The sequence below is a fragment of the Eptatretus burgeri genome, chromosome 6, assembly GCF_056783735.1.
Source record: "Eptatretus burgeri isolate ZD-2024b chromosome 6, Ebu_testis_v1, whole genome shotgun sequence".
In the NCBI taxonomy this organism is placed as follows: Eukaryota; Metazoa; Chordata; class Myxini; order Myxiniformes; family Myxinidae; genus Eptatretus; species Eptatretus burgeri.
The window spans coordinates 57,454,190-57,469,366 of record NC_140966.1 but is presented as its reverse complement, the minus strand read 5'-3'; the positions used below and the strand labels follow the sequence as shown (position 1 = coordinate 57,469,366).

General features: G+C 40.2%; 1 protein-coding gene across 2 annotated transcripts in view; it reads right to left on the bottom strand.

Moving 5' to 3' along the window:
* Positions 1-464: 464 nt before the first annotated feature.
* LOC147024851 (phospholipid phosphatase 3-like) overlaps positions 465-15,177 on the bottom strand; it is a 139,260-nt gene continuing 124,547 nt past the window's right edge. For both annotated transcript variants that reach the window (XM_085885175.1, XM_085885176.1), the window contains 2 exons: positions 12,740-12,916; positions 465-1,701 (listed from right to left, as the gene is read on the bottom strand). In XM_085885175.1, coding sequence (XP_085741301.1) covers positions 1,525-1,701; positions 12,740-12,916 — 354 coding nt within the window. In that variant the 3' untranslated portion in view covers positions 465-1,524. The remainder of the gene's footprint in view (positions 1,702-12,739; positions 12,917-15,177) is intronic.

Sequence of the window (15,177 nt, the reverse complement as noted above, 5' to 3'; positions counted from 1 at the left end):
TTGACAGGTTTTGTTTTTAAGACCGATAGGAGCCTTCACAAACACTAGTTTTCCATTGTGTGTATAACCACCTGTGACAATCAACCTTTTCTTTTTAAGGACTCTCATCGATAATGTTCCTCCACATTTTTTTCGAATGGCAGTTAGCATACCTCCCCCTACATTTGGTTGACAAAATTAACTTTCCAAATTTCTCTTCCGACGCAGAGCGACTCTAGTCTTTGTAAAGACTAGTTTTCCATGGTATGATTTATCAAACTGTTCCTTTCATGCACGTAGTCCCGTTTTGGCCCAGTCACCCCAATAAATTTATGACCTCGAAATAAGATATCAGGGTCCAAACCATTATCGACATCTTGACTCGAAACGTGAAAGCTTCATAGAAGTTTGCTTTCGTGGGTGAGAAAATGCAATGAGAATTTGGTGCAGATAAGCTCATAAATAAAACGCTGTTGCTAAAAAAATGATAGAAAAGAAATGTTTATTCACTTTTACTTTTCTACAATGTACAACAGCACAGCTTATCTACCAAAGTGGCACATATGAATTTGCATGCTGTCTATGTATAATACATCACAGCAATGCAGCATTGTGTAAACAATACAATACATATATAGTTTATAGGAAAAATACTCTTGCTTTATGAAGCACTTTCAAAGACCGTGACACCAGTCACAAGGAAGGCACAGAATAATTCCAGACAATAAGAATTTTCTCTTTGTATGTACATTCAATAAAACTTACACTTTGCAACATAAAGAGATGAAAAGCTTTCTCACTTTCATTTAGAACTATAAAAACACTTTTGCATATAAAATTTGCTTTATATCAAATACTGTTATGGTAATATCATTTTTTTTTTTTTACTAAAAGTTTATACACAGCAAATTATAGGTGATACAAAATAAACTTGAGACTTTTTGCAAGTTATGTTTTGATTGTGTAAGTATGGTGAACGTTTGATGTGTGGCAGAAAGAGAGAGTGAGATGTTTTTCCCTATTAAAACTAATGTAATGCACTAAATTATGGAGCCTTCAAAATGGATATCTGGAGCTCACCCGCCCTGGCATGATAGCTTTTAGGACACAGACACAACCTTGGGACACAGTGACCCATACATAGTATCTCTCAGTATCTCTTAGTGTTTCAACGAACTCAGTCAGCCTGTACAAAGTTCAACCTTTGACGACATTGTCTCAGGGCTATGCATCTTTCCGTTGCTTTTTCCATTGGTTCTAAAAGCAATAACATCCCATGAGTAAATGCTGAGAGATGTGTACTTCCCTCTGGCCAAGAATTTTTGACTGGCAAGGAATCAAGTATCACCACAATCCTCATGAAGATTTGAGAAGGCAAATTCACATTCTGCCTCTCACAGCTTGCATATATATTTATATATATATATATATATATATATATATATATATATATATATATATATATATATATATATATATATATATATATATATATGTATCTTTCTCTCTCTCTCTCACTCTCACTCCATCCATAAAAAAAATAATTCAAACCCCTTCCGAAGGCTCTGGGCTTGAGCCCTCAAGGCCAATAGTGGCTTGTCTCTGCCTTTCGGTTTCAGGTGGTAAGCATGCTAGTCCTTCCTCAGTGTTCCTTTGCCTCGGAGTTCTCCACTGTGACTGCCTTCCCCGCTTGGTTCTCAGCAGGTCAGTGAACAAGTAAACCTACGAAGTAAAACAACACCGAAGAGCAAAGGTCACCATAAATAATGACATCTTTAGCAACATTTACAGTGTTCAGTTTCAGGAGCAATATTATCTATATATTGTCGATCTACACGGATGTGAACAACAGGCTGTTGGACATTCTTTGCTGGGGTGCCATGGAATGTTTTACACTTTGAACCAATAAATGTCAAGAAAAGAAAAGTATCGCAGTTTGGTGGGTTGGCTTCGATAAAAGCAGGAACAGTTCAGATATGCTTGCAATACTCTTCAATTTAAAAAAAAAATTTTTAAATCAAACTTTGTGTTTAAAAGTAAGAGTGTTACTGTCTGTTTACAATTCAGTGCTCTTCAACTTTGTATCAATTTATATAAAGTTCCCAAAGGCTTGAAGAATGTACCAATTCCAAGCGTACCCAACGTATGACAACTACAAAGGAAACCCAGCTAGCCCACTGATGTCTGTCCAACTGTTCCAAGTTTTGCCAATGTTGGACCAACCTCAGTGTGCTAGCTGGGAAGCAAAATGAATCATGGCATGAATAGCGGTGACATTTTCATCCCGTTTCTCACAATGCATCCAACGGCTTATGTGAAGCAGCTGGCCTAACCCAATTCAAAACCTTCCCACCTTGTGTCGCTACAGATGACAGGATCGACCTCTTTGCAAGATCCACTTGTGAAAAATAATTCCCTTGAACAACTCATTCCAATTCTCCTTCAGGCTCTTGTCACGTGTCAATGTCCATCTCTATCTTCTGAACTATTTGGACACCAAAGGGTCTCAAATTATCAATATGGTTACTGACGGGGGTTACATTTGACTCACTGCTGAAAAATCTCCTCCAGCACAATTTATTCTTTTGTTGCCAACTCAGCTTTTGGACACGTGTTCATAAGTAAACCATATTTTCGACTTGGGAGAAGAATTGTATTGATGAAAGCTTGCAAAAAGAAAATTTCAAAAGCTTGATGTTGGTCGTTGAAGGCAAAGTATCTCAGTTCTGTCCTTTTAAGTCAAAAGTCCAATTCCAGGGATATTCCTCTTTGTCCTTGCTATAATGTACCACCTTATAATGTCCATACTGGATCATATACAAGTCTCATTAAACAACAACATGAAATCCTTCCTCTTCTCCAATGGCTTGATTTCCAATCATCAATTTGGTTTCAGACCAGGTCACTCTACCCTAGATATGCTGCTACTGCTCTCCCATCAATGGATGGAGGTCCTCAATGCCAGACAGGAAATCCGAGCCGTATCCCTGGACATATCACGTGCTTTTGACACAGTCTGGCACCCTGCCCTACTCACCAAACTCTCTTCCCATGGTATTCAAGGCCATCTCCACTCATGGCTCGCAGACTTCCTCTCCTGTCGCAGTCAACGTGTGGCCCTAAATGGAGTTCTTTCATCCCCTCTTCCTGTGCAGGCTGGAGTTCCTCAAGGTTGCGTTCTGGGCCCTGTTCTTTTTCTGGTTTTCATCAATGATCTCTCGGACTCTCTGGAAAATCCTCTATTTCTCTTTGCCGATGACTCAACCCTCTGCCGTACCATCTGTCATCCCTCAGACCGGCAAGCAGCAGCTTCTTCGCTCACTGCAGATCTGGATAAAATCACAAACTGGTCCAACACGTGGAACATGTCTTTCAATCCAGACAAATCTCACACTCTCACTATGTCTCTTCGAAAGGACCGTTTACAAAACGCCCCCATCCACTTTCTCAACAATCCTCTGGAAGAAGTCTTTTCTTTCAAGCTTCTGGGTCTCACTATCTGCCATGACCTTTCCTGGGAAAGTCACATTTCCAACCTTGCCTCAAAAGCCAGTCGCCGACTGGGAATCCTCCGTCGTGCAAAGTCCTTCCTCGGCCCTCTTGAGCTCCTGACCACTTACAAAGCTTTTGTCCGTAGCCTGATGGAGTACTGCTCTCCCCTCTGGGCTGGTGCTCCTGCCTCCCACCTTTCTCGACTTCACGCTGTCGAAACCAGGGCTTTTAAGATCATTGGCATCTCCCGCAATGAAGCTGAGTCTTTGGGCCTCTCACTCAATCACCGCAGGTTGGTCGGTGGTCTTTCTGTCTTCTACCGACTCCTCTCCAGCCTTGCCCCCCTGCTCTCTCTGTGATTTGTCCCAACCACATTTCCACAGGGCGCTCAAGGTCCGCCAACAACCCCCTTCTGGTAAAACTACCAAAATCACGAATCACTGCTCATCTTCACTCTTTCATTCCTCTTTTTCCCGCCTTTGGAATAAACTTCCTCACTCTATTCTTTCCCATTCTTCCCTCCAGGCTTTCAAAACAGCTGTTCACCACCACCTCTTATCTTCCCCCATCCAAATCCTCGAACTTTTCTACCCCCGATAATCCACCCAAGCCCACTTCCTTCAATTCTCCTGCTTTCCTTCCTGAAAGTCCCTTTAATGTCCATCTTCCCCTCGCCATGTTCCCCGTCCCATCCCCATCCCTCTCCCTTCCACAGTTCACCTGTGTCTGTTCCCCAATGTTTTGTCCCTTCCACTCCCGCCCCTCTTGTCTCATGCCTCCTTGCTGTGAGTTGTGTGTTAGCTCTCATACGAGCCTCGACCAAGGTATACAAAAAAAAAAAAAAAAAAAAAAAACAATGCCTGGTGTTGGACTAACGGTTAAGGTGGCTGGTTTAAGATCTTACGTTCTTGAATTTGAGCCCCTGTCCATCCATTAAATAACACCAGGTGGGTTGATGACTCAGCCTGTCATCCTTATGAGGGAGGCAAAATCAGTACCAGCTTACTGGTAAAAGGGGCACTGAATCAGCAGCAAAGCCACGCTCCTAGCAATAATGCAACCAGCAGCCACAGGCTGCATACAAATTAATAATTAAAGATCACACATGGTGTCTTGCCAATCTCAAAATCAATTATACTCCTGGACCTGATGGTGTAACAGTTTAACTATAAAAATTTAACTTCTCTTCAACTAGTATACCCCCCCCTCCCATGTCTCTTCGCTTCAGCAGATCATTTAATGTTGGAATATTTGCTGTTGCCCGAGCAATAATCTCAAATGATTTTTCACTGAATTTTGAAAATATTCTCATCAATCTCATGAGAAATGGCTTGGAGATTTTGTAAGGACGGTGTTGATACAAGAAATAGAAATATCTGCTTAGCAGTTATCTACTTCTTATATACAGGATTACCAAAACAAAGTGGTTTGGAGGAGGGAGATTGAGGAAAGGAAAAGAAGAACAAGAAATATTAGAAAAGGACAGATAAAAAGGAGTAGGGGACGTAAAGAGAAAGATGAAGGGAGGAGGTGGGATCAAAATTCCTTCACTTTAATCATATGTGCAGGCCTTGGAACGTCAGGGTAAGAGGTTCGGAGAGACAGAAGTTAGGGGGTTTTTTTGGAAACGGAATGTATGCTTTGCAGTAGCGTTTTGTCTATCCCGCAAGGCATACCACCATCATCATCATCTATCAAAAGCATGCAAAATGACTTGTATTGCACTGTAACATACTGCATTTATCATCATCGTGAATTGAACCCAGATCAGATATTGAATCCTTCCCTCTCTTGCAGCCGATTGCATAAATTGTTACTAATCTAAATTTAATCAACGTATCAAAATGGACGATACTAATTGATCATGATGATAACTCAAATTGGCTCTGTTGTTAACAATGTGTAATGTGGGGATAGCGACAACAATATCACAATCATCATTTCTTTCGACTTTGTTGTCTATGTTCCAGTTCCAGTTACACCCATTCACATTTGTCTTTGACTTGAAATCATGAATTCATTTTTTTTAACCCAGAATGTAAACAATAGCTTTATCGTTTAAATGTTTACATTTATACATGAAAAATTACTATACCTGTAAACTGTTAAATGAAGAAATGATTCTGATCACTCATTGTTGATTTACTTGAGCTATTTAGCTGCTTGCAGAATGCAAGCAAATCATCTTTATCAAACACATGAAGCTCTTTCACAATCCATTTCTTCAAATACGTCAAGCTTGTATTTATTATGTCTGCAAGTAGGATGTACCCCAGCATCCGCTTGCAGTGTGCAAGCATGCCCCACTAGTATTCAATATGTAGACGGCTCCTAAACTTATCATTACGTTAAACTTACTATGGTAATATAATCCATAATTTCAACAGCTATAAAAGAACAAATTGTTGAACCATCTGCTTCATGACCATCAGTTTGACTTTTTCAGCTCAGCCGAGGTGGCTTCTGTTGACGCATCAGTGGTCCATTGCTTTTAAACTCCAACAAAAGCTTTCTCTCCTTCTCTTTTGCTCTCAAGAGAATCACATCTCTGGAATCTCTTGCACCATTAATATGGTCTGACGTCCAAACCTCAGTTGGATGCCAAAACGGAATCCAGGGTTTTCTCCATATATTTATCTTCCTGGTCTATAAAACGACCTATCGATCTTCAGTGTTCCAAAATGTTGTCAATCCTGCTCTGACAAGATGGTGTATGTGGACCAACATCCTTGTTTGTCATTTTTCAATGTAATTAAAATCCATCTCATAATACCGTCCCAAAAAACATAATTGTTTAAATTTCTTTTTAGTGCTTAAAAACACATGGCAGAATTTGAGTCTATGGACATGTACACCCTCACCTTCAGGTACAAATCGAGCCTTTGCGGTTAACTTCATCTTATTTACATGTGGAAGAGGAAAGGGTGGTGCAAATTGAGAGAGAAAAAAATGTTGATTATTAGGAAGGCTGGGAGGATGGCTTGAAGGTACGCATACACGCCTCAAAGCTGTCTAGCCTGGGTTCGAATCCTGACCGAGCTATAAATTGACATCCTGGTGTTTCACAGCTGGGGTGATTCATCAATGTGTGCCATCCTTCGGATGGAGGTTAAACTGGGCGTCCCATCTGCCAGTATGAGTTGGTGGATGTTAAAGATCCCACGGTGTCCGCAAAGAGTCGGCGTGCTCTCGCCGACACCGTTGCCAAATTCCAAATGCCTTCCCCAATTACTGCTGGGAAAGCAATGGCAAACCACCGAGTATAACCCATCCCAAGAAACTGTTTTGGCAGCAGTGACTCTCTGTAACAGAGTATGAAACATCAGAATTAGAATAGGGAAGGGAGGTTGTGGGGGGAAGGGAGGAGGGAGAGGCAAAAGAAGGGAGGAATAGGTAAGTTGTATGCTGAAAAAGGGAAGGAAGTTGGGAAGAGTTTCTCATAATATTAGATTCTCTCATCTCTTGGGCAACAAAATATGCAAACAAACCATTAAACAATCACACACAATATCACTCGTCCAATTTTACTTCCATTTGTGGAAATCTCTTTCCGATATTTGTGCAATCCTCCCAAGATGATTAAAGGCTCAGACACTTGTAAACTCATATGTTCATATGTCACTTCCCCCTTTCTTATCTACAGGCTACTTTACTGCATGTCCACCATGCAATTATCTGTTCAGTTTCATTGTTTTGGTTCTCTCTCTCTCTCTTCTCTCCCCCTCTGTCTCCTCTCTCCCCTCTGTCTCCTCTCTCTCCCCCTCTGTCTTTTTCTCTCTATCTCTTTCTCTCCTCTCTCTCATCTTTTTTTGTTTTATTAAACTAATGAAGGAAACTCATCACACACTGGATTAGCATAATGTCTGTGTGTCAAGTCTTCTCAGCTTATGTTGTAAGTCCTGGGTTTATATTATTCGAGATTCACATCTCACCAAGTTAAATTCTGGTGCTGTCCACATAGGATCAACAATCACCAGAAATAACGTAAAGTAAACTGTTCCTAATATTTACTCATGTTTACTTGTGGGTATTAAACATGTCGTAAATATCCAATCATTACGGGTTTCAATGATAAGACCTTTGATGTTTAGAGGTGGATCGTTCAAGAAGCCATAAACGATGCACTGCAGAGGAAATGAACCAGAAAAGGTAGTACTGATACTAAGTCATCAACAATCCACTCTACTGATGGAGAGAATTATGAATTTTATCAAATGCATAAATATTCTTTAGACAGGAAAGGTAGCTTAAGGTTCTCCTTTTAAAAGAATGACATGCTCCAAGATGTATTTCTGCAACAGGGTAATTTGGCTTTAAGTGTCCTTTGGCTTTGGCTTTGGAAAATCAATGATGTCTTTTGGCCTGAAATCATGGTATCTTTTTTCACAAGTTTAATATTCGTCATTGCATCCTGTTGAGGAAACCACTCAAGAAGAAACAGTGCTGTCCAGAATTGCTGTTAATGTAAACCTATCCATGTGACCACTTCAATCTGTCACTTCTCCGTGGTGATACATCACAATGCCTATGGAGACGTCCCCCACTGCCCGCCCCCTACTCCTACCCCCTCCTTCCCTCCCATTTCTATGGCCTCATGAATTTGCAAGCCATATGAAAATGTCCTGCAGTGGCATGCTAAGTTGCACAGCACTGATTTAGAAATAATTACGTAAGCCTTAAACAATGTATTATTTTACGAACAGATGTGTACAGCCGAGAGGGCGAGAGGTAAAGAGAGATGGAGTGTGGAAGAGATGGAGGGAGGGAGGCAGAGATTGAGGAGAGAATGAGCAAGAGAGAGAGAGAGAAAGAAAGAAAGAAAGTAAGATAGAAAGAAAGAGAGAGAGGTCTGAAGAATTGCTTCATGCAGTATACACTACACTTTGATGCAACACAATGAGGAAAACAAAAATCGAAACAACCATGCTATGCTCACACAGCCCACATACAATATATACCTCTGTAGAACAATACATTTTCATGGAACAAGTTAATTACCAGAACCAAGTAAATGGCTGACTGATTTAATGAACATCTGGAACTTGAACTGGGCTCCGTCCATCAATGAGGTTTCAACCCTACAAGCTGAGATCTTCTCCAAATGGCAAGTCCACGACCTCAGTTGTGTCTAAAGGTCACACAATCAGGCAGTGCAGTACAATTTTCTAATTTTACTATACTTCTTGATCAGAGGTTTACCTTAATCTTTAGAGGTGATCGTGCACTCCCAGAAGTGTGTGTGTGTGTGTGTGTGTGTGTGTGTGTGTGTGTGTGTGTGTGTGTGTGTGTGTGTGTGTGTGTGTGTGTGTGTGTGTGTGTGTGTGTGTGTGTGTGTGTGTGTGTGTGTGTGTGTGTGTGTGTGTGTGAAAATTGAGAAACATCATTGTTACTCTCGCCGAAGGATTCGTTGAGGGTATTGCATTTGGGTCCGTTTGTTTGTCTGTTTGTCTCTGTCTGTTTGTGTCTGTTTGTCCGCACAGAACATTCCTTTTTTTTCTCCGCAACCACTTATCGGATTGAGAGGAAATTTTCACCATTGGTGTGACTACTCATGTAGAATGTTTCAATTATAATTATGACCTCATAGGTCACATGGTTTGGCAGCCATATTGGATTTACCTGAAAACCTATAAAAAATACACCACTCAAAAGAAGTCCTGGTGAGGGTTTGCAATCTCTGATTGCTCTTTTTCTTGTTTCTTATTGCAGAAGTCAACTGCAAAGCTTTGCATTTATCAAATGAATTGCTCATTACAGCATACTTTCAACTCACATTCCTCCTCAATTGGTACATGACTTGATGATATTTCAAGCTTTCTTTTTGTAGTTGCCTGGTGTTGACCTAATGGTTAGAGTGGTGGGCTTGGGATCTGAGGGTCCTGAGTTCAAATCCTGCTCAGCAGTTGAATTAATACCAGGTAGGGTTAACTCGACCCGTCATCCTTCCGAGGTTGGCAAAATGAGTGCCAGCTTGCTGGTATCCTGTGTCGGAGTGGCGACCCATCCAGGATTGTGTCCAATAGCCACGGAGACTGCTTAGGCAGCACCAACGCTCTGCACAGAGTATGGTCCCAATGGATGGATGGATATTGAAGTTTTCCTTTTTGCAAGTCAAAACATAAATTAAACCCATATTACAACAGAACATTCTAATCTGTTCATATTCATTGCAAAATGTAGTGTATTAACACATATAACTGTAGTTGTTTAAAGAAATATACAGAATCACACAAGTATTGTTCCTGTCAGGTATTGTTATAGAAGTAAAGCCTGACAAATGCACAAGACTTGTCTCAACTGCCAAGTATCATTTAAAGTGGTTTGCCAATTACATGGGTACACGTATTAAATAACTAAGTATTGCTTTATGTACTTGTGTGAATGCTGTATCGGATTTTTACAAATGCCTAAGTGTGAGTGTGTGTGTGTGTGTGTGTGTGTGTGTGTGTGTGTGTGTGTGTGTGTGTGTGTGTGTGTGTGTGTGTGTGTGTGTGTGTGTGTGTGTGTGTGTGTGTGTGTGTGCGTGTGTGCGTGCATGCGTGGAGCCTAAGAAAATAAAAGAAAAAAGAATAGTGAGATGGGAATGAGTAAAGGAAATTAGAAGGAAAGTTGGGAAAAGATGAAGTAGGGGGTAAAAGATGGAAAATAAATCTATGAAAAAAGAAGAACATGATGGAAAAGGAATCCTCAGGTGGGGGAGAATGGTCAAAAAAGTTTTCTAAGTTACATAAGGATACACAAGGAACATAGAAAAAGGAAGAGGCCTTTTGACCGATCAAGCTTGCAGTACATGAGGATGAGGAATGATGAAACACATTTACCCTTTTGATGAGATCCTTTCATGGACACCACAATCACGACACATGTGTACAATCAATCCCTCATCCATACCAAAGCTACCTTCCGTTCCTGCCAATATCCATGTACCGCTTTATTCCTAATGCTTCTCGGTACATATTTAACTATAATTTCAACCTATGTTGAATTTGTACTTCACTCTCTGCCTACTTTACCCACATTCATCCACAGCTTGATCCATTTTTTGTTAAAAGAAAATAAAGTAGCTCAGTTGGAAGCAATGAGCTGTGTTGTCCTGTGTTCACCACTTGGCATAATCAGTGCCAAGGTGAGCAACCCAACATGGAGCATATTGTCCTTTGTAAAAAAAACATTAAACTGTCTGTCCTTGTAGTGTGAAGTTAAGATCCTAATGGTGTCTTTGTGAAGGACAGGCCAATGTGTGCCGGCATCCTAACCAAATTCCAAATGTCTTAGCAACACCCAGAGGAGTGACATCCTGGTGTTTGATCCATCAAGTACAACTTGATTGCAATGGCCACAGAAATTCCATGATTGCTATTCTTTACATGGCATCACAAAACTCGTTCTGCTCAAGAGACCGCCATGCCAGCAATCTGCCGACAATACAAATACCTTGTACGGCTCGAGTATATTGTTGACCACGATGCCCTACTGAAACCCTTTAGTCCACTGCAGCGGCCCCATGAGACGCGATGCATAGAGAGTTTCCAACAGGCTGGAATTTGGCTGTGGTTAGATGTCTTGTAACAGCTGTTTTGTCTTGCTGAAGGAGGCTCAAGTCAAAGGTTATTGTTGCAAGTTTTGTTAATCCCATGTGACTATTACACACTGTCCGTTTGGGTGGTGGTTAATATTGCAAGGCCTGTAAAGGTCTCTATTTGGCATGAGCTAATGCCATTGCATAATTCCTTCGTGGATTGTATCCATTAATAACAAAAGTCTTTATCTCAGCTTTTTCTTCAACCACTTCTAGAAAATCATGATGTTTCCATTAAATTTGGTGAGAATGAAAACGATAATATCACATCTCTGAGATACTCCATGCAGATGTGAATCCTGAGGAATGCCTATTACTCGAACTGCTGGAAGAGATCTGGTTTCACATATCATATATGTGTATTCTTAGTTCATAGATATGTATTAAGAATCAAATATTATAACTCACAGGTTAGTTCAAAAGTTTTGTGCTCGTCTCTCAATTGTCCATTTTAAGGTATAGCCCCAAACAAAATGGGATACAACAACACAACACTGCCCTGGTGCTTCACAGGCACGGCATTGCATCGCTGCCCTGGTGCTTCATCCTTTCAGTCGGCTGTATAGTCTGCCAGCACTCACTTGTTGCCCTTAAAGATCCCCACTGCATGGTTTATAAAATAATCAAAATTTCAATGATGTCTAAAACATCTTTTTTTTTAATCATGAAAAAAATGAAAAGATCATCAAGTTTAGACTCAAAATTTTAAAGCGCAGCATTCCACAAACTCACTCGTATCTTTATGGCCGAAAACACATATGGTTTTACAACTTTGAAATATGTTTTGTGTTTTACCATCCTTGGAACAATTGCATAAAAGCATACCTCAAAATCATATCTATGCACCATTATCAAAACTGCACGACTTGTAACAAACGACCTTGTCCTTGATGTAATTTGTTACGATCTACTCGAATGTAAACAAGTAACCTACATCGTTTTGGAATTATTTTGCATGATTATAGTGGCTTTACTTTCTTCATGCAATTTGAGTTTAGTGCAACATAATATCATAAGCTCAATTTTTTTTGTTACTTTATTTTGGTGCACTTGAAGCTCATTGGAGACCTTGTGCATGTCACGTTAACAGAAAGAGGGCACAAAAAAAAAACGTAATAAGCTTACTGACAGGACATCAGAATGCCATGAAGTGACAAATGTGAAAAATGAACGAATGAAAATTGGATTTTGCATCTTTATTTAAGCAATTGTTATTGTTACTTCAACTGGAATTTTGGTTTCAGGACCATTGGAGATTTTTCGTTTCCGCTCCTGATGTGACGATCTGTCAACGTGTTGGCTTTCCACCAACAGAATTCACTAATAGACCTTTAAACTATCTTCTTCTTCCAGAAACCACCATCATCACAATCCTGACTCCTACCTGAACTGCTCAATATAATGCAATTCCAACTTGGTAATCCTTGCAGCTCCCTGATCTTACATACTTCTGTAATCTATTCAAGAATGCCTCTGACCTACAAATCCTTTCTTTTCAAGTCTTGCTTTCCCGAACATGGTGGGCTGTCTCGAGGACACCAATGGGCTGACGTTAAAAGACAAGCTTCTAATTGGTCATGAGAGCTTTGTACTTGTGGTTTATGGTAAAATAAATTGCCACTAAAATCACAATTCCTGAAACCCATTCCACACGCATCTCTGTGTTATTGAAGGCACTATTGGGCTCACCGTTAAAATAGCACAGGCCGCTCCAATAATGAAGCCCACCATCACATCGCTCCAGTGATGCTTGTAGTCTGACACACGTGACAGGCCCACGTAGAGGGCGCCGAGCAGCAGCATGAATTGCACAAATGGACGTAATGTGCGCGCTCCACGCCAGGTCAACCGTACTTCCAGGTACAGCTAGTGACACAAAGAACAAAATAAAAATATGAGTTAAAGAACAGACACAAACAGATTTTTATTAAAATAGAGTTTGACAAAAATTGAATGTTCTAACCCTACCCCAAACAGAAAAAGTAATGAAGGACAGCACTTGTATAAAATTAGATATTGAAGCTTGGTACTCCACATAAAACACAAATAAATCCCCTTCAATGCTCAATTATATGTCACTTATTCTGCTCAGAAGTTGAGCTTCGGAGGAACTTAAACCAAGGAAACCTAATACGTTTGAGGAACGATGACAGGATATTATATCATAACACATGGGATTCATTTGCTTGTGAAGAAAACGTTCTTAAACCACGAGGGCAACAAAACTCCCTTTAGAATTGGTGGTTTTCTTCCATGACTGTCACTCTGAGTGAGATGTGATATCTCGAGTCAAAGGAGTGTACGTGCAGTAGAAACTAAGAAACCCCTAACAGGAATGTGCGTTTGAGGGACACCACTGTTTATTTTTCACTTCCCGAGCTTTATTCATGATGAATTAAACAAAGCCAGTGTAAATCATCAACTGAAAATACAAACTTCGTCCCATCGATCACCTCGTCACATCAAACAAATGTCACCCGAACAACCTCTTTTCTTTTTGCTGAACGCAATCTTGAGCCTTTGCTATCTGAACAAAGAACTTGATCAAGTTTAACTCAACAATGACTCCTAAAATCATACATTATCATATTTAAAATATTCCCATTTATGAGGTTTTTATATACAAAGGGATAGGCTCATGGACGAGCTAAACAACAAATGGTGGCAAGTTCACAGACTACCAAAGGGTATGGCGATGGATATACATGAGGAGGAATTAAGGAATAACACAAAAACAAAAACGACTTTTCCAATTAAAAATACAAAAGTAACTCCCACACAGCTGTCTATGAAAGTGTATGAGAGTTAAGCTTTTATTGAATAACCATGTTAACCTCATGGAGTGTCCATTAACAGAGGACGAACAGTCAACAGAGAGATGGTGGGGTGAGGATCAGGTGGAAACAAACACATGTATGCATCACAGCAGGTGAAAAGAGACGAAAGAAGTGCGTAGGTGTATGTCGAAGCATTGAGTAGTTGTTAATCCAGGTTTCGCTACCTGTCTCAAACAATGAAACATTTTTGTACAATGTCTCATGTTCATGTGCATACATAGATTGAATGTTAAAAAGGACAATTAAATTAGAGACAAATAAATGAATGCGGTCAACTTAGGATCGCCAGCATCATGAGATCACATAGTTAGATGATTTAATTAGATTATCCGAGATGATCAGATTTAGCTCATGATTTACTTTGCTTAGATGACCTGTATACTCCAGATGGGGAACAGCAAAGCAGGATAATTAAAACCTTAAATTTGCTTGCATCACCATTTGCCTTCTTTGTGGCTTCATACAATGTGGCATTGACTTAACAAGTTTTTGGAACATGTAAAAACATACTTGAATCCATCAAGTCAAACATTGTGAATCAAAATATAAATGTATAACCCTTTGTAGTCTTCGAGAGGTCAACGGGCAGCCTGACTTTGTTGTCCGGTGGTAATAAAACAAAACGATTGCTGCTGAGCACACAGTTTTGACCAGGGGATGACCTTGATCATAAAAGGAAGTTGTTTAGATCAGCATTTAATTTTATAATGTTTTTCGTTGCTGTTGTTTCATTTGTACCTCGTACCTCCCTCCGACTGTGCTATTTCACTTTTGTTTCATCTTTGCACCGTCCCCATTTCTTGCAGGTACCTTTGCAATTGTGTGGTTCCCACAGTTTTGTCATACCTCCAAGAGAGCATTTCACATCACCTTAGCAACCAAATTTGTATTTTTCAAAAAGATAAAAGTGGTTTTGTTTGGTTGCCCTTTGTATCCGAAGAAGGCGGCCGTTCACGTGAAGCATACAAACTACCTGGTCAATTTATTTACCCATAGTCTGGGTAGGATTTTAGAATTTAACCAAGGTGCCGATGAGAACTTGCCTACTCTTCATAAAGATATTTGCTCAAAGATAAGACACCCAGTTGAAAGTCCATCCGATGGATGGCACACACATTGATGCCACACCCTGCCTGCATTACAACAGGGTGACAGTTTATATCTGGATTGGGATTCAAACCCAGGTCTATAGCTGGAATGGCATTCAAACCCATAGCTCAGATGCGAGTGTGCATACCTCTCGGCTATATCCTGCCAGACCAAAAATAATAAATATTAAATCCAATAGAT